This window comes from Dipodomys merriami, unplaced genomic scaffold (assembly GCF_024711535.1).
Source record: "Dipodomys merriami isolate MVZ:Mamm:240054 unplaced genomic scaffold, mDipMer1.0.p SCAF_28, whole genome shotgun sequence".
In the NCBI taxonomy this organism is placed as follows: domain Eukaryota; kingdom Metazoa; phylum Chordata; class Mammalia; order Rodentia; family Heteromyidae; genus Dipodomys; species Dipodomys merriami.
The window spans coordinates 388,954-411,901 of NW_027204270.1; the positions used below are offsets into that span (position 1 = coordinate 388,954).

The 22,948-nt window shown below is 59.3% G+C and overlaps 1 protein-coding gene across 4 annotated transcripts; it reads right to left on the reverse strand.

The window, feature by feature from the left end:
• Nucleotides 1-4,097: 4,097 nt before the first annotated feature.
• Ints11 (integrator complex subunit 11) lies at nt 4,098-22,948 on the reverse strand. 4 transcript variants are annotated; one of them, XM_070037090.1, is made up of 17 exons: nt 22,808-22,948; nt 17,877-17,974; nt 17,173-17,246; nt 12,907-13,135; nt 9,136-9,234; nt 9,024-9,058; nt 8,734-8,872; nt 8,005-8,069; nt 7,463-7,652; nt 7,253-7,336; nt 6,911-7,000; nt 6,667-6,829; nt 5,567-5,674; nt 4,860-4,921; nt 4,650-4,792; nt 4,443-4,572; nt 4,098-4,362 (listed from the first exon to the last, which is right to left on the reverse strand). In XM_070037090.1, the coding sequence occupies exons 1-17, from the start codon at nt 22,833-22,835 to the stop codon at nt 4,297-4,299; spliced, it is 1,803 nt and encodes a 600-aa protein (XP_069893191.1). In that variant the 5' UTR covers nt 22,836-22,948; the 3' UTR covers nt 4,098-4,296. The 4 variants fall into 4 exon arrangements, with proteins under 4 accessions (XP_069893191.1, XP_069893193.1, XP_069893194.1 ...); XM_070037092.1 differs by lacking the exon at nt 22,808-22,948 and adding an exon at nt 18,359-19,785; XM_070037093.1 differs by lacking the exon at nt 5,567-5,674.

A 22,948-nucleotide genomic window follows, 5' to 3' on the forward strand; every position in this document is an offset into this window, starting at 1 on the left:
CGCGGAGAGCCCTGACCGAGCCCAGCCATCGGCTTGGGGCCCATTCGCTGGACAGAGGGAAGCACTTTACACCCGCTCCCTAAGCCTGGTCGCCCAGGTTCCGCCTCCCTCGGCGGGGGGGGGGAGGAGGCGGGGCGAGCGCGCAGGCGCGGGCGGGGCAGGCGCGGGCCGGGCGGGGCGGGGCAGGCGCGGGCCACGTGCGGACGCCCCGCCCTCCCCTCCGCGTCCCGCTGACCGGCGTCGGCCCCAGTCTCCCGCCCGCTCCGGACGCCCCAAACCCGTCCCGACAGGAGGCCGCGAGCGGGGATCAGGGGACTCAGGAGGGTCAGCGTGGGTCAGGGGACTCAGGAGGGTCAGCGGGGGTCAGGGGGGACTCAGGAGGGTCAGCGGGGGTCAGGGGACTCAGGAGGGTCAGCGGGGGTCGGGGGGGACTCAGGAGGGTCAGCTGGGGTCAGGGGACTCAGGAGGGTCAGCGGGGGTCAGGGGGGACTCAGGAGGGTCAGCGGGGGTCGGGGGGGACTCAGGAGGGTCAGCGGGGGTCGGGGGGGACTCAGGAGGGTCAGCGGGGGTCGGGGGGGACTCAGGAGGGTCAGCGGGGGTCAGGGGACTCAGGAGGGTCAGCGGGGGTCAGGGGGGACTCAGGAGGGTCAGCGGGGATCAGGGGACTCAGGAGGGTCAGCGGGGGTCAGGGGACTCAGGAGGGTCAGCGGGGGTCAGGGGGGGACTCAGGAGGGTCAGCGGGGGTCGGGGGGGACTCAGGAGGGTCAGCGGGGGTCGGGGGGGACTCAGGAGGGTCAGCGGGGGTCGGGGGGGACTCAGGAGGGTCAGCGTGGGTCAGGGGACTCAGGAGGGTCAGCGGGGGTCGGGGGGGACTCAGGAGGGTCAGCGGGGGTCGGGGGGGACTCAGGAGGGTCAGCGGGGGTCAGGGGACTCAGGAGGGTCAGCGGGGGTCGGGGGGGACTCAGGAGGGTCAGCGGGGATCAGGGGACTCAGGAGGGTCAGCGGGGGTCAGGGGACTCAGGAGGGTCAGCGGGGGTCAGGGGACTCAGGAGGGTCAGCTGGGGTCAGGGGACTCAGGAGGGTCAGCGGGGGTCAGGGGGGACTCAGGAGGGTCAGCGGGGGTCGGGGGGGACTCAGGAGGGTCAGCGGGGGTCGGGGGGGACTCAGGAGGGTCAGCGGGGGTCGGGGGGGACTCAGGAGGGTCAGCGGGGGTCGGGGGGGACTCAGGAGGGTCAGCGGGGGTCAGGGGACTCAGGAGGGTCAGCGGGGGTCGGGGGGGACTCAGGAGGGTCAGCGGGGATCAGGGGACTCAGGAGGGTCAGCGGGGGTCAGGGGACTCAGGAGGGTCAGCGGGGGTCAGGGGACTCAGGAGGGTCAGCGGGGGTCAGGGGACTCAGGAAGGTCAGCGGGGGTCAGGGGGGACTCAGGAGGGTCAGCGGGGGTCAGGGGACTCAGGAGGGTCAGCGGGGGTCAGGGGGGACTCAGGAGGGTCAGCGGGGGTCAGGGGACTCAGGAGGGTCAGCGGGGGTCAGGGGGGACTCAGGAGGGTCAGCGGGGGTCAGGGGACTCAGGAGGGTCAGCGGGGGTCAGGGGGGACTCAGGAGGGTCAGCGGGGGTCAGGGGGACTCAGGAGGGTCAGCGGGGGTCAGGGGGACTCAGGAGGGTCAGCGGGGGTCAGGGGGGACTCAGGAGGGTCAGCGGGGGTCATGGGGACTCAGGAGGGTCAGCGGGAGTCATGGGGACTCAGGGTCAATGGGGGTCAGGGGACTCAGGAGGGTCAGCAGGGGTCATGGGGACTCATAAGGGTCAATGGGGGTCAGTGGGTCTCAGGAGGGTCAGCAGGAGTCATGGGGACTCAGAAGGGTCAATGGGGGTCAGGGGGGACTCAGGAGGGGCAGTGGGGGTCAGGGGGGACTCAGGAGAGTTAATGGGGGTTAGGCAGGACTCAAGAGGGTCAGTTGGGGAAGGTCAGCGGAGACTCAGGAGGGACAGTGGCGGTCAGGCAGGAGGGTCTGCAAGGGGTCAGGTCGGACTCCAGAGGGTCAGCAGGGGGATCAGGCAGGACTCAGGAGGGTCAGTAGGGGAGGGTCAGTAGGGGAGGGTCAGCGGGGACTCAGGAGGGTCAGTGGTGGTCAAGCGGGACTCAGGTCAGCAGGGGGATCAGTGGGGGTCAGGCAGGACTCAGGAGGGTCAGTAGGGGAGGGTCAGCGGTGGTCAGGCAGGACTCAGGAGGGTCAGCAGGGGTCAGAGGGGACTCAGGAGGGTCTATGGGGGTCAGCAGAGTAGGTTCGTCAAATCTTAAAAGTCCACGCCCTGAGCAAGAGGACATCCATTGTGGCTTAGGCCAGCAGTCTGGCCTCAGGCCTTGGCCCAGGCCCTCCACACACACCTGAAGCACCTATGTATCAGGTGAGCAGGGGAATATGCCCTGTCTTTGCCCTCTTGTGACTTGGAGGCCAGGAGATACCAGGTCCCCAGAGCTCCTTGGTGAAGCCAGATCTCCCTCACTGCTTGCCAGGCTGCCTCCTCCAGACCATGCCAGTATCGCCTGGCAGTGGGCAGCACCTGGCTGCCTGTGTCTGATCAAAACCTACACTGGACTCTGCAGACGAAGTAGTGTTGGGGTGAACCAGGAGGGGAGAGGCTCACAGCCCCACTGCCTCCCTGCAGCTGCCCATGCCGAAGGCTCCCAGCTGCAAGCCCAGGAGCTCGCTCAGTGTGCACCCCGTGCCAGGTCTCCATGTCCCCAGTCCAGCCAGCCCTACAAGAGTAGGTAAGCCACTGATGCTGGGCTGGTGGCTTGGCCCAGTGAGCCAGGACTTGGCAGTGGGTGGAAGGCTGGCCAGCCGGTGTGGGCCCCAATCCATGTGCCTGTGGCTTTGCCCTCCCCACCCCGGGGTTAAAAGCAGAGACAGACTGCAGCTTTTCTCCTGAGGATCCCTTCTCTGCAGTTGACAGGTGATAGACTTTGGCAGCCACTAAAAGGTTTTACTGGGGCTAGTGCGTTCTGCTGGCCTCTCGCCCTGCGGCTGACCTTCCCGGTAGGGCCCATCTCGAGGCGGGACTCGTGACTGGTGAGGCACCCCTCCTCTAAGGGCCCGCTGTGTCCCTCATCACCCAACTCACATCTACATGGGCCCAGGGAAGGCTGGTGCTCCGACTTCACTTGCACAGGCTACTGGTGCATTTGACACCTGGACCTCTAGGTGCACAAGCCTTGGGGTCACAGTCCTCATCCTGCCAGCCTCCTTTTTAGAGACCACACCGCAGGCCAGGGAGCTAGAGTGGCTTGTACCCTGGATGTCACAGGTTATCTGTGTCCCCAGGAAGCTGTGCTTCTGGACTCCTGTACTGACAGGGGGGTGGTCCCGGGGTGGGGTGGGGACGTAAGCAGTATCTGACAACCCTGGCTGTGAACCACAGCTGTGCTGGTGGCTGCAGGACTGAGGGCTTTGACTTCCACCCGGGTGAGGAGACTGCAGTTGAGACCCCTGGGCAAGCACCAGGCCCTCACAGCGCCAGCTCCTGGCTTATCCCTGAGGCAGAGCCCTGTGAGTGCCTTCAAGCTCTGGTGGTAGACACGGGACAGGGAAGGTCCTCTAAGATGGGGTCCGAGCTGAGGGGCACTTGACAGCAGCCAAAGCCGCCACATCATCCTGCTGCATGGGAATCCAAGCAGCCAGGGACAAAGGTAGGGCCCCAGGAGCATGCTGTGTTGGCCAAAGGATTTCTGGCTAAGGATTAGTGACCAAAGCATGGTGGCCTAAACTAAGGTGCCCCTCCCTCCTCAGATGGCCAGTGAGACCTCAGTGTGGAGGCTGAGTTCTGCATACGGCAGTTTTGGGGGAGGGGCTCCGGGCTGACCCCCGGCCCCCCAGGCTGACCCAGTTCTACCCACAGATCCCCTCCCGCGCCATGCCGGCCACACACTTGCGGCCTTGTCTGCTGGACCTTGTCAGACACTCACTACCCTCAGAGCAGAGCACCTACGCAGAGCCACCACCTACGCAGTCTGCCGCCCTGCACACCCTTCCTGTAGCTGGGTAAGGAGCAGGAAGTGTGTGAGGTGGTACCCCCCCATCTTCTGAGCTAGAGAGTGAAAATAAAAGACAAGGCCCAAGAGGCCTATTTATTACATCAGCCAAAAATGTTCTTCAGGCTGGCCCAGGGCTCTGCGCTTGTTCCTGGGGCAGCACCTGCAGCCTAGCCACGGGCCCACGCTCCCGGGTACACACAGCCCTGGTGTGGAAGCTGAGGTGCTCATGCGGGGCAGAGGCGGCAGGCCTGGGCGACGCGTCAGCTGGGGGCTTGGGGGAGGCCCTTCTTGAGAAGGGCTGTGAGGAAGCTCCCCAGCTCCTCATCCTGCAGGAGAGGAGAACACATCGTTGCCAAGGAAGGAGACCCCCCCCTCCCCAGGCCTGTGGGCACCCCAACCCCTTTACCTGGTAGGTCCAAGAGACGAGCAGCACTTTGGTGCCCGGGTCCTCAGAGTGGGCGGCAGCCTGAATGAGGATGGACTCCACCGTCACCGAGCCGTCAGGGAGGTGCTGCACACAGTGGTCTTTCAGGGTGCTGTGGGGAGGCGCAGTGAGACCCCGCTTCCCCGGCCTTCCCGCAGAGGAGGGGGGAGAGGGGGAGGCGGGGCACACCTCTTCAGGTGGCTGTAGACACGAAGGGCTGTCTCCTGCTCTTTGCGGGTGTCCTGCAGGTGCACGCGGCAGGTGAAGCGCAGCTGGTGCTCAGCCAGACCCAGCTCCTTGAGGGCTTGTTCTGAGGACACCAGCCGGAGATTCTGTGGGGACAGGGAGAGGTCAGAGGGAGCAGGGCAAAGCCCACCCCCACCACTACCACACACTCACGCTGTCTTTCATGATCAGAGTGCCATGCAGGAGCCGTGGCTTTTTGGTCTCAGGGAGCAGCCCTGTGGGGGAACAGGGCAGCACTGTCAACACAGGCCCCCAGACCCCTGCCACCCCACCCAGTGCCGGCTGACCCCCAGACCCCTGCCACCCCACCCAGTGCCGGCTGACTCCCAGACCCCTGCCACCCCACCCAGTGTCCGCTAACCCCCAGACCCATCACCCCACCCAGTGCCCGCTGACGCCAGACCCCTGCCACCCCACCCAGTGCCCGCTGACCCCAGACCCATCACCCCACCCAGTGCCCACCAGTCCCCAGACCCATCACCCCACCCAGTGCCCGCTGACCCCAGACCCCTGCCACCCCACCCAGTGCCCGCTGACCCCAGACCCCTGCCACCCCGCCCAGTGCCCGCTGACCCGACCCCTGCCACCCCACCCAGTGCCCGCTGACCCCAGACCCCTGCCACCCCGCCCAGTGCCCGCTGACCCGACCCCTGCCACCCCACCCAGTGCCCGCTGATCCGACCCCTGACACCCCACCCAGTGCCCGCTGACCCCAGACCCCTGCCACCCCACCCAGTGCCCACCAGTCCCCAGACCCCTGCCACCCCACCCAGTGCCCGCTGACCCGACCCCTGCCACCCCACCCAGTGCCCGCTGACCCCAGACCCCTGCCACCCCACCCACTGCCACCGGTCCCATACCCTGAGCCATCTCCCGCTTCAGCAGCCCCAGGGAAATGCCCACGGGGATATTGGGGCTGGTGGGCAGTGTCACCGTCTCGCCATTAGCTGGCATGTAGCAGCTGACACCTAGAAAGGGAGCAGTACAAGTCACCGCAGAGGCCCCGCCCCCGCCCCTCCCTCCGGCACTCACGGAACTCCGCAGAGGCCCCGCCCCCGCCCCTCCCTCCGGCACTCACAGAGGCCCCGCCCCCGCCCCTCCCTCCGGCACTCACAGAGGCCCCGCCCCTCCCTCCGGCACTCACGGAACTCCGCAGAGGCCCCGCCCCCGCCCCTCCCTCCGGCACTCAGAGGCCCCGCCCCCGCCCCTCCCTCCGGCACTCACAGAGGCCCCGCCCCTCCTCCGGGCACTCACGGAACTCCGCAGAGGCCCCGCCCCCGCCCCTCCTCGGGCACTCACAGAGGCCCCGCCCCCGCCCCTCCCTCCGGCACTCAGAGGCCCCACCCCCGCCCCTCCCTCCGGCACTCAGAGGCCCCGCCCCCGCCCCTCCCTCCGGCACTCAGAGGCCCCGCCCCCGCCCCCCCTCCGGCACTCACAGAGGCCCCGCCCCTCCTCCGGGCACTCATGGAACTCCGCAGAGGCCCCGCCCCCGCCCCTCCCTCCGGCACTCAGAGGCCCCGCCCCCGCCCCTCCCTCCGGCACTCAGAGGCCCCGCCCCCGCCCCTCCCTCCGGCACTCAGAGGCCCCGCCCCCGCCCCTCCCTCCGGCACTCAGAGGCCCCGCCCCCGCCCCTCCCTCCGGCACTCAGAGGCCCCGCCCCCGCCCCTCCCTCCGGCACTCAGAGGCCCCACCCCCGCCCCTCCCTCCGGCACTCACAGAGGCCCCGCCCCTCCTCCGGGCACTCACGGAACTCCGCAGAGGCCCCGCCCCCGCCCCTCCTCGGGCACTCACAGAGGCCCCGCCCCCGCCCCTCCCTCCGGCACTCAGAGGCCCCGCCCCCGCCCCTCCTCGGGCACTCACAGAGGCCCCGCCCCCGCCCCTCCCTCCGGCACTCAGAGGCCCCGCCCCCGCCCCTCCCTCCGGCACTCAGAGGCCCCGCCCCCCATCTCCAGGCACTCACGGAACTCCTGCTCGATCTTCTGTCTCAGGAACTCCATCTTCTTGGCCTCACCATGCACCAGCAGCACGTTCTCTGGCTCTGCCTGTCCCACCAGCTGCATGATGCCCTTGGCGTCCGCGTGGGCGCTGAATGACATGTACTCCACCTGCATCTTCACCTCCAGCTGCAGCAGCGCGGTTTAAACACACTCAGCACTAGCGGGGCCCGGGAGCCCTGCCAACCCAGGGGCAGAGGGGGGACTCACCACCTGCCGTCCCTCCATCTCCAGCTTGCGTTGCCCACTGAGGATCTTGTGGCCCACAGTGCCCTGCACACAGTAGCCAGGCATGATGACCTACGGCAGGGGGAGGCTCAGCTGCGTGGCCACCCGCTCCCACCCCCGCCCCCGCACATCCACAGGCTACATTGGGACGCACCTGCCTGACAGCCTGGAACAATAAGGTTAAACATCACCCCCCCCCACCCCCCCACCTCCGTGACCCACGGGCCCCTAGACCTCTGGCTCCCAAGGCTGTGGGAACCCATCCATAGTCCCGTCTCCACCCACCCACAGACCTCCTGCGATCTTGGAGCCCAGATCCCTTACCATATTTTTCTCATTTCCTGCCCACTTCCGGAAGATCTGCAGGGACTGGCCAGCATGCAGCATCCCTGGTGTGGCAAACACAACCTGCGGGCAGGTATGGGGTCAGGGCGGCAGACTCATGGCCCAAGCCCTGCCACAGGCCCCAGCTGACCCCTACCTTTCTCCCAGAGACCTGAGCGGGGATCTTCACATGCCCCACCAGGGCCTCACCATGGGACCCGGGTTGTCAGCAAATGCCCGGTCAAAGGCCTTAATGTGTTTAAACTCGAACATGTTCCTCTGGACGAAGGTCTTCCTGATCTTCTGGTTGGTCCAGGTGATGAACAGCTTGTAGTAGTGGTTGGCCTTCTCCGTGAGCCCCGTGGAGAAGTAGATGGGCACCTTCAGGTTCATGCGTTCCCTGTGCACAGAGCCCAGTCAGCACAGAGGCCACAGTGCAGGACACCACCAGGTCGCCTGGAATATGGTCTCCACCCCTCCACCACAGACCTGAACCCTCAGTTTGTGTCCTATTAACACTGGGGCTCGCACCAGCCCAGAGCGCTGTGAGGAGGCTCGGTGGGGCCAGCGACCCAGCACAGCCGACTACCAGTGCGGACGTGACGGCGCAGCCTCAGACACGTGGCTGGACCTCCCTGCCAGCAAGGCAGCCAACAGCCACCACCGCCACACCCACGATGGCCATTAGTAACCCATCAGCTCTCGCACTTCTTCCACTGCCCCCCCAGGGAAGGCCTTGTGCCAGCACTTACCAGAAGGTCTCCAGCAGGATGCAGAGCTCCTGTGCCCGGCCGAGTGCAAACACGGGAATCAGTACCTAAGAGCAGGTAAGGCTGACTCAAGTGGGGGCCTCTGGCCATGCCACTCAACCCTGGACACCACAGGCAGCAGACTGCTTGCTGGTCCCATCTTTGTGGGCAGCAGCTACTATGAAGACTGTGTCTGCTGGTGAGTTTGAGAGCCAGGGACATCACCTACCAAGAAAGCTCACCAGCCGGGCGCTGGTGGCTCACGCCTGTAATCCTAGCTACTCAGGAGGCTGAGATCTGAGAATCGCGGTTCAAAGCCAGCCCGGGCAGGAGAGACCGTGAGACTCTTATCTCCAATAAACCACCAGAAAACAGGAAGTGGCGCTGTAGCTCAAGTGGTTGAGCGCTCGCCTTGAGCTGAAGAGCTGAGGGACAGCGCTCAGGCCCAGAGTTCAAGGCCCATGACCGACAAAAAAAAAAAATTAAAAAAAAAAAAAATTAAAAAGAAAGCTCACCAGGCTTCCCCTGGGGTTAGGGGAAGTTCTACTCTCAGACCCAAGAAGACACCAGGGAAGCACAGGAGTGCTCCATGACCCTTACAGATCTGAGATGCACGGGTCCCGCAAGCACCTAAGGAGTCCTTAGTCTTTCTCCTCAGAGCCAAGCTAACAGCACCCCGAGGGACCCTGACCGCGCAGGGCAGAAACCCCAGGGCTGGCCCGCAGCTGCTACCTTTCCACCGCGCTCCACAGTCTCATGGACTTTCTTCAGGAAGTCCCGCTCTCGGCAGCGCTTGGAGTCCCGGATGGTTGTGGCGTATGTGGACTCTGTGATGAGCAGGTTTGGCCGGCACCTGTCAATCCATGCAGCCCTGGAACAGAGGCGGGCACAGCCGTGGGGGCAGCGCCCATGGCTGCACAAGCAGGCGCGACAAAGTGGCAGCGCCTGCTCAGGGTCTACCACTGGCACCTCACAGGCCTGCAGGCTTGAGGGGAAAACAATGAAGACTGAGCCCTACTTACCCCAAATGCCGGTCTGGGGTCATGTTATAATCTCCCTGGCAAAGAAAGTAACAGTCAAGAGAGCACCTCTGCTACTGACGGCTCGGCCCAAGCCCCAAGCCCTTCCACTGACCGTGTACACCACAGACTCGGAGCCCACTTTGATCTGGAACATGGCCGCCCCCAGCACATGGCCTGCATAGTAGGCCTTGATTTCAAGCTCGTCATCCACCTGCAGAGGAGAGCATGCACTCAGGCCTGCAGAGCACGGGCAGGGTCGGGGCAATGCGACCAGACGGGTCGTCCAAGCCACCCATCCATGCCTGTTTCCCACGTGTTATCCAGGATTCAACCAAAAGCAATCACAGAGGAGAAGCAATGTGGACAGAAAAGCAGAGAGAAGATAAATATCTAAGGTTCTAAAACCAGAGTTTCCAGATACAGCTTTTTTTTGTCCGTTATGGGGCATGAACTCTGGGCCTAGGCGCTGTCCCTCAGCAATTCAGTTCAAGGCTAGCGCTCTACCACTTGAGGCACAGGGCCACTTCTGGATTTTTCTGCTTATATAGTGCTGAGAAATCAAACCCAGGGCCCCATGCATGTGAGCAAGCACTCTACCAGTGAGCCACCTTCCCATCCCTCCAGATAGAACTTTAAGAACTGAGTACCAGTGGCTCACACCTGTAATCCTACCTACTCAGGAGGCTGATACGAGGACTGCGGTTCAAAGCCAGCCTGGGCAGAGAAGCCCATGAGATCTTTTTTTTTTTTTTTTTTGGTGTTGGTCATGGGGCTTGAACTCAGCCTAGCATTGTCCCTCAGCTCTTCAGCTCAAGGCTAACACTCTACCACTTGAACCACAGCGCCACTTCCAGTTTTCTGGTGGTTTATTGGAGCTAAGAGTCTCATGGTCTTTCCTGCCTGAGCTGGCTTTGAACTGTGATCTTCAGATCTCAGCCTCCTGAGTAGCTAGGATTATAGGTGTAAGCCACCAGTGCCTGGCCTACCCAAGAGATTCTTATCTTCAATAAACTATTCAGAAAAAGCTGGAAGTAGCACTGTGGCCCAAATATTAGAGCGCTAGCCTTGAGCACAAAGAGGCTTAGGAACAGCACCCAGGACCAGCAAAAAAAAAAAAAAAAAAAACACCTTGTGAAAATGTCAGGAAGTAAATAAATGCGGCCAGGCAGGACTGGCTCACACCTGTAGTCCTAGCTACTTAGGAGGTTGAGATAGGAGGATCACAGTTGAAGTGGGCATACACATCCAAGAGACTCTTATCTGTAACCAGCAAAGAGCTAAAAGCAGAGTTGTGGCCCAAGTGGCAGAGTGCCAGCCCTTGAGCAAAAGAACTATAGTACATGCCAGGCCCTTGAGTTCAAGCCCCACTAATGGCTAAGTAAGTAAACCCAAATAGAGCAATTAAAAAAAACAAAAAACAAAAAACAGAAACAGGGCTGTGAAGGTGGCTCAGTGATAGAGTGCTTGCCTTGCATGCATGAGGCCCTGAGTTCGATTCCTCAGCACCACGTAAGCAGAAAAAGCCAGAAGTGGCGCTGTGGCTCAAGTAGTAGAGCTCTAGTCTTAAGCTGAAGAGCTGAAGGACATGGCTCAAGTAGTAGAGTGCTAGTCTTAAGCGGAAGAGCTGAGGGACAGCACCCAGGCCCAGAGTTCAGGCACCACAACCGACAAAAAAAGAAAATGAAAAAGAAAGAAACAGGCAAAACAAATAGGAAGAAAATAGCAAAGTGATACAGCTAAACCCAAAGTAATCTTACTAGATATAGAATCTAATAGCATTAGATGGTAAAAGTACCATTTAACAACAGGTTTATTGGGTTGTAGTTTCAAAAGAAAACTACCTGCCACTCAAAAGAACATTTAAAAATAATTCAGAAGCTGGGCACTGGTGGCTCGTGCCTGTAATCCTAGCTAGCTACTCAGGAGGTTGAGATCTGAGAACTGTGGTTCAAAGCCAGCCCAAGCAGGAAAGTCTGTGAGACTTCTATCTCTAATTAACTACCAGAAAACTGGAAGTGGCACTGTGGCTCAGAGTGGTAGAGTGCTAATGCAAAAGAATGCAGGGACAGTGCCCAGGCTGAGTTTAAGCCAAATGGCTGAAAAAAATAAAATAAAATAAAAAAATTAAGAAGATTAACAATGTACAATAAGAAATGTACTCATAGCTGGCACCCGTGGCTCACACCTGTAATCCTAGCTACACAGGAGGCTGAGATCTGAGGATCACAGTTCAAAGCCAGCCCGGGCAGGAAAGTCCATGAGACTCTTATCTCCAATGAACCACCAGAAAAACGGAAGTGGCGATGTGGCTCAAGTGGTAGAGCACTCACCTTGAGCTGAAGTGCTGAGGGACAGCGCCCAGGCCCAGAGTTCAAGCCCCACGACCGACAAAAAAAAAAAAGAAAGAAAAAAAAGAAACTCTTCAGCTCAACATGAGTGCTCTACCACTTGAGCCATAGCGCCACTTCTGGTTTTCTGGTGGTTAAGTGTGGATAAGAGTGTCACAGACCTTCCTGCCCTGGCTGCTTTGAACTGCAATCCTCAGATCTCAGCCTCCTGAGTAGCTAGGATTACAGGTGTGAGCCACCAGTACCCAGTGACCATAAAATTAAATAAGTAAATAAATAATAATGCAGAAAGGTTAGAATTTTAAAAATGAGCAAAGATAACACTATGAAAACACTAGCCAAAGGTGGGTGGGCCAGGTAGCGTGGCTCATGCCTACAATTTTAGCTACTCAGTAGGCTAAGATCTGAGGATCACGGTTCGAAGCCAAACCAGACAGTAAAGTCCATGAGATTCTTACCTCCAATTAACTATCAAAAATGCCAGAAATGGAGCTGTGGCTCTAAAGCACTAGTATTGGGCAAAAAAGTTTAGGGACAGCACCCTGGCCCTGAGTTCAAGTCCCAGGACCAACACACACAGACACACACAGACACACACACACACACACACACACACACACACACATACACACACACACACACACACACACACACACACAAAGGTGGGTGGGATATGATCTAACTATATTAGCTGAAAAATAGCCTTTAAGATTTTTAGAAAGCATTATTTAAGATAAATATAAGGAGGGGCTGGGAGTGTGGCTCAGTGGTAGTGCTTACCTAGCATGCATGAAGTCCTGGGTTCCATTCCTCAGTACCACATACACAAAAAAAGCCAGAAGTCCCATGTAACCCTCTGTATGGTATTTACACACACGTACGCGCGCGCGCGCCAGAAGTGGCGCTGTGGCTCAAGTGGTAGAGCACTAGCCTTGCATGCTCGAGGCCCTGGGTTCGATTCCTCAGCACCACATAAGCAAAAAGAAAAAAGCCGGAAGTGGCGCTGTGATTCAAGTGGTAGAGCACTAGCCTTGAGCTGAAGAGCTGAGGGACAGCGCCCAGGCCCAGAGTTCAGGCCCCACAAATGGACCCCCCCCCCAAAAAAAAGGATAACAAGTTGGGCACTCTGAAGGTTAAGGCAAAGGACTGCACGTTTGCGTGCACGTGCACACACAGATTTTTTGAGAAATTTTGCCAAATCTCACTTGTCATCTGCCTGTTTAAAATCCTTCGCTCCTCCTCGACCTCACCTCAAGCCTGGGGCTTGTTTTCTTGCCACCTGGCTCCATCTTCCCACCCAACCAACACATACTATGGGTCCCAGAAGTTAAGCATGTGCCAGACCGCCAGCCGCTCTCCTGGCACAAGTGTTCTTCCAGGAGAATGTCGGTCTGGCCTCTCAATGCTGCCTGTGAACAGAGGCAGGAGAAGTCCACCTGCCCCTCCCATAAATGCCCCCCAGGATAATGCAGTGCCCACAGCCCCTCCCAGCGGGCCAGGCCCAGGGTCCCCAGGCCTTCCAGACGGACTCTGACCTGGACCGTCTGGTGCAGGTGGACAGCCACCACCTTTTTCATGCAGTCTTTGATCATCTGCGACGTGAAGAAGTTGGCCTCCCCCTTCTTGTCCACGGCGATCTTGCGGTAGTCCTCCAGCAGGATGGGGCAGATGGCCTGCGTGGGGTGGGTCATGTAGATGGGCCCGTCGTAGCCCACCATCTCACTGAAGTAAGGGAGTGCCCCACAGTGGTCCAGGTGGAAGTGGCTGAGAGACGTGGCACCAGTCAGCATGGGGCCACTCCGGCCTCACCCTCCCACAGCAGCCCCGGGCTCCTACGCCACTGCGCTCATTCACTGGAGCCTACTATATGTCAGAACTACCTTGGCTACTGAAAAGTTACAAAGAAACAAAATATGAAAACCACTATCTTCCTAAATGCATTTTAAATGCTTATCAAAACACCGTGCATATCAACAGTTAGAACCTGTACAGTCAGCTGGACACCACTGGCTTACACCTATAATCCTAGCCACTCAGGAGGCTGAGATCTGAGGATCACCATGCAAAGCCAGTCCAGATAGGAAATTATCTACAATTAACCACTAAAAAGCCAGAAGTGGAGCTGTGGCTCAAGTGGTAAAGAACTAGTGTTGAGCACAAAAATACTCAACAACAGTGTCCAGGACCTGAGTTCAAGCTCTAAGACCAGGCATGGGGTGTATGGGGGGAAACTTATACAACTGGGCACCAGTGGCTTATGCCTATAATGACTATCCAGAAGATCTCAGAGGATCTCAGTTTGAAGGCAGTCAAGGAAGCCAAATCCAAGACACTTTTCACTAATTACCCAGCAAAAAGCTACCACAGTGCTGTGTGCCAGTGGCTCACACTTGTAATCCTAGTTACTTAGGAAGCTAAGGGATCAAGGTCTGAAACCAGGCAAGGTAGGAAAGTCTGTGAGACTCTTATCTCCGATTAACCATCAAGACACAGGAAGTGAATTTGTGGCTCAAGTGGTACAGCACCAGCCTTCAATGAAGAAGACAGCGTCCAGGTCATCAGTTCAAGCCCAACTACCAGCCCACCCGTGTGCACGTACACACACACACACACACACACACACACACACACACACACACACACACACACACACACACACACACACACCACACACACACACACACACACACACACACACACACACACAGAGCTAGAACTGGAGACGTGGCTTAAGTGGCAGAACACCAGTTGTGAGCAAAATGCAAGAATGCAAGTCCCTTAATTCAAGCCCTAGTACTAGCATAAAATGAACAAAAAATTACAAACCTGTACAGCTGATGGTTCATGCCTATAATCCTAGCTACACAGAGGGTGACAACAGAGGGTCAAGGTTCAAAGCCAGCCTAGGCAGTCAAATTTGAGAGACTCTTACCTCCAATTAACAACAAAGGGTTGGAGGTACAGATCAGGTAGTAGAGCTACCTGCCTAGCAAGTGTGAAAGCCCTGAATTCCACCCCCCCACACACACACAAATTAACCAGCAAAAAGCTGGAACTGAAGGCATGACTCAAGTTGTAGAGCATCAGCTATAAGCAAAATAGCTGAGCAAGAGCTTAAGGTTGAGTTCAAGCTCCAGTACTAATACCCAAAAAAGGGAGGAAAAAAAGAAAGAAAAGAAAAACAAAACGAAACACAAACAGCTGAACAGTGATACTTGCATGAGCAAGGCAGCAAAGAGGAGGGTGGAATACCGCAGTGAGAAGCACCGCCACTGTCTTGGCAGGTGGACAGGACGTCCTCCTGAGAGCAGCAAGGGGCTGGGACAGCACGGGGGAGGTTCTAGAGAGACCCCGGGCAGAGACCTGGCAAGCAGCCTGCCATCCAGGTCCTGAAGGAACCAGCGTCATGGGGGCCTGAGCAGCTTGGACACCGGCTCCTGAGAGGAGCTGCTTCCAGCCTAACAGCCTCCTCTGGCTATTGGGGAAATAGAAAATGGTCACCAGGGTGAGGCCAAGCAGACTATACAACAGCAGGTGCTATCTGCAGCCCGTCTGGATGGAACACGAGGGTCGACGCGGGAAGAGGAGACACAGGGGGCCTCCCTGGGCTCAGCCCCACCAGGGGGCGGAGATGGCAGTGGCTGGACCATGAACTACAGCTTTAGGGTCAGGGCAGCTCAGACATCTATAGAGGCCAACAGACAGCAAGCCTTAGCATTAGGAATAGGAGACCATGAGGCCTAGGGGCAAGGGCTGGAGGGTGAAGTAGAAAGAATGTGAACAGAGGGCACAGGCGCTGTTGCCAAGTACCGTGGGAGGTCCAGGGGATGGACAGGACCAGGGAGCAGCCCAAGTACAAGGAGAGGTCCAGAGAATGGACAGGACCAGGGAGCAGCCCAAGTACAATGAGAGGTCCATGGGATGGACAGGACCAGGGAGCAGCCCAAGTACCGTGGGAGGTCCAGAGGATGGACAGGACCAGGGAGCAGCCCAAGTACCATGGGAGGTCTAGGGGATGGACAGGACCAGGGAGCAGCCCAAGTACAAGGAGAGGTCCAGAGGATGGACAGGACCAGGGAGCAGCCCAAGTACAATGAGAGGTCCATGGGATGGACAGGACCAGGGAGCAGCCCAAGTACAAGGAGAGGTCCATGGGATGGACAGGACCAGGGAGCAGCCCAAGTACCGTGGGAGGTCCAGGGGATGGACAGGACCAGGGAGCAGCCCAAGTACAATGAGAGGTCCAGGGGATGGACAGGACCAGGGAGCAGCCCAAGTACAATGAGAGGTCCAGGGGATGGACAGGACCAGGGAGCAGCCCAAGTACCGTGGGAGGTCCAGAGGATGGACAGGACCAGGGAGCAGCCCAAGTACCGTGGGAGGTCCAGAGGATGGACAGGACCAGGGAGCAGCCCAAGTACAAGAGAGGTCCAGAGGATGGACAGGACCAGGGAGCAGCCCAAGTACAAGAAAGGTCCATGGGATGGACAGGATCAAGGAGCAGCCCAAGTACAATGAGAGGTCCAGGGGATGGACAGGACCAGGGAGCAGCCCAAGTACTGTGGGAGATCCATGGGATGGACAGGATCAAGGAGCAGCCCAAGTACAATGAGAGGTCCAGGGGATGGACAGGACCAGGGAGCAGCCCAAGTACAAGGAGAGGTCCAGAGGATGGACAGGACCAGGGAGCAGCCCAAGTACAATGAGAAGTCCAGGGGATGGACAGGACCAGGGAGCAGCCCAAGTTCAAGGAGAGGTCCATGGGATGGACAGGACCAGGGAGCAGCCCAAGTACCGTGGGAGGTCCAGGGGATGGACAGGACCAGGGAGCAGCCCAAGTACAAGGAGAGGTCCAGAGGATGGACAGGACCAGGGAGCAGCCCAAGTACAATGAGAGGTCCAGGGGATGGACAGGACCAGGGAGCAGCCCAAGTACAATGAGAGGTCCAGGGGATGGACAGGACCAGGGAGCAGCCCAAGTACAATGAGAGGTCCAGGGGATGGACAGGACCAGGGAGCAGCCCAAGTACAATGAGAGGTCCAGAGGATGGACAGGAGCAGGGAGCAGCCCAAGTACAAGAGAGGTCCAGAGGATGGACAGGACCAGGGAGCAGCCCAAGTACCGTGGGAGGTCCAGAGGATGGACAGGACCAGGGAGCAGCCCAAGTACAATGAGAGGTCCAGGGGATGGACAGGACCAGGGAGCAGCCCAAGTACAATGAGAGGTCCAGGGGATGGACAGGACCAGGGAGCAGCCCAAGTACAATGAGAAGTCCAGGGGATGGACAGGACCAGGGAGCAGCCCAAGTACAATGAGAAGTCCAGGGGATGGACAGGACCAGGGAGCAGCCCAAGTACAATGAGAAGTCCAGGGGATGGACAGGACCAGGGAGCAGCCCAAGTACAATGAGAAGTCCAGGGGATGGACAGGACCAGGGAGCAGCCCAAGTACAATGAGAGGTCCAGGGGATGGACAGGACCAGGGAGCAGCCCAAGTACAATGAGAGGTCCAGGGGATGGACAGGACCAGGGAGCAGCCCTGATTTAACAGCTGGCACTGGTGCACAGCCCCCCTCTCCTCAGACTGGACCACCCTGGCTCAACCTCAGCTTCCGGAGCCACCTGCCAGGCTCTCGTCCATAGCCCTTGGGGGACAGCCAACAGGAATGATTGGCGTGGAAAGAGGCTCATTACCACCTTGAGGGGACAGAGGCACATGGTGACAGAACTCACTACCAACTGGCTGCCAACACACCACAGCCTATGGCCTCCAAAGGCAGGGAGCCCCTGACGGCGGTTACCTGATGATCACGCAGTCCAGGAAGTCAGTCAGCCGGCCATTCTGGGTGATGTAGGAGAAGTCAGGAAAACGCCTCTGAGGAGAAGCCAAGAGAGAGTCAGAACACAGCAGGTGGCACTGGAGTCTCCAGACAACAAAGCGTGGGGCAGCTGACACCACAGAGAGTAGCTCTGGGGGGATCTGGGCACCGGCACGTGGCACTTGGAAGGCAGCTGCTCACAGCCTCTAGGCAAGGCTGAGCTTGATGGCCAAGGCCACCAGTGACCCCCTACTCACTGCTATCTGAACAGGAAACTGCCCAGCCTGCACGGCTTGCTCAGCTTCGCCCGAATAGCTGGGCACGGCATCCTGCATGTACACAGCTGTTTAGGTGTGCTCCCCACTGCCCATCTGCCCTGTCTGTCCCTACTCCAAGGCCGAAGGCCCCTCCAGTGGCTACAAGGAACAGGTGAGTAGTGGTCCCTCACTGCCCTCTGGGGGTCCGGTCGTGGGGCCTGAACACTGGGCCTGGGTACTGTCCCTCAGCTCTTCAGCTCAAGGCTAGTGCTCTACCACTTGAGCCACAGCGCCACTTCCGGCTTTTTTCTTTTTGTTTATGTGGTGCTGAGAAATCGAACCCAGGGCCTTGAGCATGCAAGGCAAGCGCTCTACCACTGAGCCACCTTCCCAGCCCCCTCACTGCCCTCTGGAACACCAAAGACTCACGTCGTCGTTGAAGCCCATGTGCATCCCGCAGTCCAGCATGACGTTCTTGCCGGCGATGGAGACCAGAATGCAGCTTCGGCCCACATCCTGGCCAGCCCCTGCTCCAGCGGGAGGGCAGGTAAGAGGCACCGCTGAGCTCTCCCAGCACCCGTCCTCACTCCTGCCCCTCTCCCACTGCCGCCATGCTTGCTTCCCGGCTGTGCAGGGCCCGCCGTGAGCTGAGGAACGAATGCCAAGGGACAGGAAGCACAGTGGCCTCCGTCCGCAGGCAAGGAGAGCACACAGGAGGGGAGCGGAGAGCCCAGCCCAGCCCACGTGCTCTCCCCTCCGGGCCTCTCACACGTAAGGGCCAGCCACTGCTCTGTGCGGTGCCACTAATGCTCTCTACCAGCTCAGTCAGATTCTGCCTGGACCCTCTGCTGAGTCGGTCAGTGGCCAGTCAGGCCTCCTCCCCTGGGACTTGACCCCAGTGGGTAACATACCTCCTAGCACAAGCACAGGATATGACTATGACCAGTAACTGGCCACAGCACAGATGCCTCCTCGCGCTGGGCAGCGGGCAGCGGGCAGCTCCAGCTCCACGCCACTCCGCCCACGTGTGAATCCTCAGCTGCCCCAACTGGATTCCCTCCCACTTTTTTTTTCTTTTGTTTTGGTGCCTGTATTGGGCCTTGAACTCAGGGCCTGGGCACTGTCCATTAGTCTTTTCATTCAAGGCTTGGCCTCTACCACTTGAGTCACAGTTCCATTCCCAGCTATTTGGAAGAGTTTCAGACTTGCCCGCCCAGGCTAGCTTTGAACCTGAGTAAGTAGAACTATAAGCATGAGCACTGGCACTCGGCCCCTCTCACTCTTCTGAAATCCAAACAGGCCAGACAGCTGCTCCAGCCAGGGCAGGCACACCGTGACGTGAGGCCATGAAGAGAGGGACGTGGCCCAGCCATCCACAGAGGTCTGAGGACAGCAAATGACCTGGTTTCCATGCTGAATCCGACATGCCTCCCTCTGCCAGCCACGTGCCCCTAAGCACAATCACAGTGGCCCTCTATGCACAGAGCCCACTTAGCCTCAGGCAGCCCGGCACCTGGCTGGGGGGGGGGGCACTTCCAAAGGCTCTTCAGCAGGCCTGTCTCCCCTGACCTGCCATGCACGCCCTGGGGCAGGTAGGGTCTTTATTTGTCTCCTCCTCACTGCAGCTGCACTCGGCAGCCATGTGGAACCCAAGACCCTCCAGGCCTTTATGGAGGGAAGGACTTCCCCTTCACAAGTTAGGGCCTAATATGAAGTGCCCACAGAAACACAGCCACCAAACAGTGGTCTGGAGTTTTGGGAAGTTTTTTTGTTGTTTTTCATTTGGGAGAGGGGATACTGGGACTGGGACTTGAACTCCGGGAATGAGTGTTTTCCCCCATCATTTCCGAGCTCAAGGCTGGTACTCTACCACTTGAGCCAAATCTCCACTTCCAGAAAAAGCTGGTTCATTGAAAGTAAAAGACTCAAGGGCTGCTGGATACCAGTGGCCCACACCTGTAATCCTAGTTACTCAGGAGGCTGAGATATGAGGATCGCCATTCACAGCCAGCATGGGCAGAGAGAGTCAATGAAACTCTTATCTTCAATTAACCACCAAAAAGCTGGAAGTAGAGCTGTGGCTCAAGTGGTAGAGTGCTAGCCTTGAACTTTTACAAAAGCTCAGGAGGCTGGGAATATGGCTTGGGGTGGAGTGCTTGCCTAGCATGCATGAAGCCCTGGGTTTGAGTCCTCAGTACCACATAAACCGGAAAAATGGGAAGTGACGCTGTGGCTCAAGTGGTAGAGGGCTAGCCTTGAGCAAGAAGCTCAGAGACAGGAAGAGAAAGAAAGAAAGAAAGAAAGAAAGAAAGAAAGAAAGAAAGAAAGAAAGAAAGAAAGAAAGAAAGAAAGAAAGAAAGAAAGAAAGAAAGAAAGAGAGAGAGAGAGAGAAAGAGAGAAAGAGAGAAAGAAAGAGAGAAAGAGAAAGAGAGAGAAAGAAAGAAAAGAAAGAAAGAGAGGGGGGAGGGAGGGCGGGCAAGCAAGCTTGCTCATGGACAGCACCCATACCCTGAGTTCAAGCCCCAGGATTACCATTAAAAAAAAGTCTCAAGGGCTTATTGAGATCCTCAAATCTCAGCCTCCTGCACCTATAGGAATACGGGTAAAAGCCACTAGCACCCCAGCTTTGTGGAGGATGTGTGTGTGTGTGGTATGTGTGTGTATGTGTTGCTGTTGTTTTTATCAGTTGTGGGGCTTGCACTCAGGGCCTGGGCACTGTCCCTGAGCTCTTTTGCTTATGGCTAGCACTCTACCACTTTGAGCCACAGCACCACTTCCAGTTTTATGGTGGTCAATTGGAGAAAAGAGTCTCCCAGACTTTCCTGCCCAGGTGGGGTTTGAACTGTAATTCTCAGATCTCAGCCTCCTGAGTAGCTAGGATTATAGGCATGAGCCATCAGCACCCAGCTCTTTGTGGAGTTTTTGTTTTTGTTTTGTTGTGCCAGTAGTGAGGCCTGAACTCAGAGCCTGTGTTCTTGGCTTTTTACTCTTTTGCTCACAGCTAACTCTACCACTTGAGAAGCAAGTTCAGACCTTTTCATGGTTAATTGGAGATAAGAGCCTCCTGGATTTTTCTACCCAAGCTGGCTGCAACAACATTCCTCCAATCACAGCCTCCTCAGTAAGTGTGAGCCACTGACATCCAGGCCAGATGTTTTTCTGAATTCTAAAGCCCAGTTCTTAGGGAAGAGGGCCAACAAAGAAATTGAGTAACGGTGAATATATTCAAAGTACTTTATATTTGCAAATGAAAACAGAACAATGAACGCTGGTGAAACTGTTAAAAAAAAAAAAAAGTAACATGGAGGACTGGGAATGTGGCTTAGTGGTAGAGTGCTTGCCCAGCATGCTTGAAGCCCTGGGTTCCATTCCTCAGTACCACATACACAGAAAAAGCCGGAAGTGGTGCTGTGACAAAGTTTGGAAGACTGCTAGCCTTGAGCAAAAGAAGCTCAGGGACAGTGCCCAGGCCATGAGTTCAAACTGGTAGGGCACCTGCCTTGAGCATAAGAGCCCTGGGACAGTGCCAAGGCGCTGAGTTCAAGCCCCATGACTGACAAGTAACAAGAAGAAAACGGAGAGCTTGAAGGAGAAAGAACACTGTATATACATGCATGCATGCATGTATGCGCGTATGCACGCGTGAATGATGATGGAACAATGGCAGTCATTCCTCCCAAAGGTCAGGGGACAAAATGTCAACAGAGAGCAGAAGACAGGACTCAGTGAAAAGCAGAAAAGACAACCCTGTCCACACAGCACTCACATCTGCGGTAAGTAAAGCGATTACCACACAGAGGGCAGCCACGGATGTCACTGATGCAGAAAAGGGAACAAGGCTGCCCAGAGAGTTCAAGAACCATATAAGAGAAACAAAGGCACACGTGCAGAGCCACCCAGGCCGCTGGGTCCCTGGACCTGAAGTGTTTCCTGATCCGAACTTAAAAAGGCTGTTAGGACCTTGAGAGCCTGCACTCTTGTGTCTTACAAAGGGCAAAGCTAGTGTTTTCATGTTGCACAGACCAGGTGAGACAAGGCTGGACTCGGGGCTAGCCAAGGCCACCTGAGCAAGCTGCACAGGAGGAAAAGCGGAGGGATCCCGAGGGGCCCTGGAGCAGGCCGGGCAGGGAGGCGGCGCGGCCACGGCTCTGGCCACGGCCCTGGCCACGGCCGGGCCCCCGCTGGCACCTGCGCTCGGCCGCCTCGTCCCCCTCCCAGGGTCAGACCTTCCTACCCGCTCTCGGAGTCAGGGCCCCGCTCCAGCCCGCTCCGGCCCGCTCCGGCCCGCTCCGGCCCCGCTCCTCTCCGCTCCTCTCCGCTCCGGCCCGCTCCGGCCCCGCTCCTCCCCGCTCCGGCCCGCTCCGGCCCGCTCCTCCCCGCTCCGGCCCGCTCCGGCCCGCTCCTCCCCGCTCCGGCCCGCTCCGGCCCGCTCCGGCCCGCTCCGGCCCCGCTCCTCCCCGCTCCGGCCCGCTCCGGCCCGCTCCGGCCCGCTCCGGCCCGCTCCTCCCCGCTCCGGCCCGCTCCGGCCCGCTCCGGCCCGCTCCGTTCCGCTCCGTTCCGCTCCGGCCCGCTCCTCCCCGCTCCGGCCCGCTCCGTTCCGCTCCTCCCCGCTCCTCCCCGCTCCGGCCCGCTCCTCCCCGCTCCGGCCCGCTCCTCCCCGCTCCGGCCCGCTCCTCCCCGCTCCTCCCCGCTCCGTTCCGCTCCGGCCCGCTCCGTTCCGCTCCGGCCCGCTCCTCCCCGCTCCGGCCCGCTCCGGCCCGCTCCGGCCCGCTCCTCCCCGCTCCGGCCCGCTCCGTTCCGCTCCGGCCCGCTCCGTTCCGCTCCGTTCCGCTCCGTTCCGCTCCGGCCCGCTCCTCCCCGCTCCGGCCCGCTCCGGCCCGCTCCGTTCCGCTCCGGCCCGCTCCGTTCCGCTCCGTTCCGCTCCGTTCCGCTCCGGCCCGCTCCTCCCCGCTCCGGCCCGCTCCTCCCCGCTCCGGCCCGCTCCTCCCCGCTCCGGCCCGCTCCGGCCCGCTCCGGCCCGCTCCTCCCCGCTCCGGCCCGCTCCTCCCCGCTCCGGCCCGCTCCTCCCCGCTCCTCCCCGCTCCGTTCCGCTCCGTTCCGCTCCGGCCCGCTCCTCCCCGCTCCGGCCCGCTCCGGCCCGCTCCGTTCCGCTCCGTTCCGCTCCGGCCCGCTCCTCCCCGCTCCGGCCCGCTCCGGCCCGCTCCGTTCCGCTCCGTTCCGCTCCGTTCCGCTCCGGCCCGCTCCGGCCCGCTCCGGCCCGCTCCGTTCCGCTCCGGCCCGCTCCGTTCCGCTCCGTTCCGCTCCTCCCCGCTCCTCCCCGCTCCTCCCCGCTCGCGGGGCCCCGGGCGGCTCCGACTCACCCAAAGGAGTGACTCTGATTTCAGGCATCGTGCGGGCGAGCGGCCCTCCGCCTCGGTCTCCCCCGCGTCCCGGGGCAGGAGCGCTCCGCCAGCCCCCCGGAGCCGCAACCCGCAGCCGGCCGCACCGCCTCGGGTCGCACC

Excerpts from the sequence above, each read along its gene's own strand:
- Ints11 (XM_070037090.1), bottom strand. The coding sequence starts at position 22,835 with ATGCCTGAAATCAGAGTCACTCCTTTGG. Across the intron at positions 9,235-12,906 it reads ACCTGCACCAGACGGTCCAG|GTGGATGACGAGCTTGAAAT; the intron begins GTCAGAGTCCGT and ends TCTCCTCTGCAG. Across the intron at positions 5,675-6,666 it reads GAAGATCGAGCAGGAGTTCC|GTGTCAGCTGCTACATGCCA; the intron begins GTGAGTGCCTGG and ends CTCCCTTTCTAG.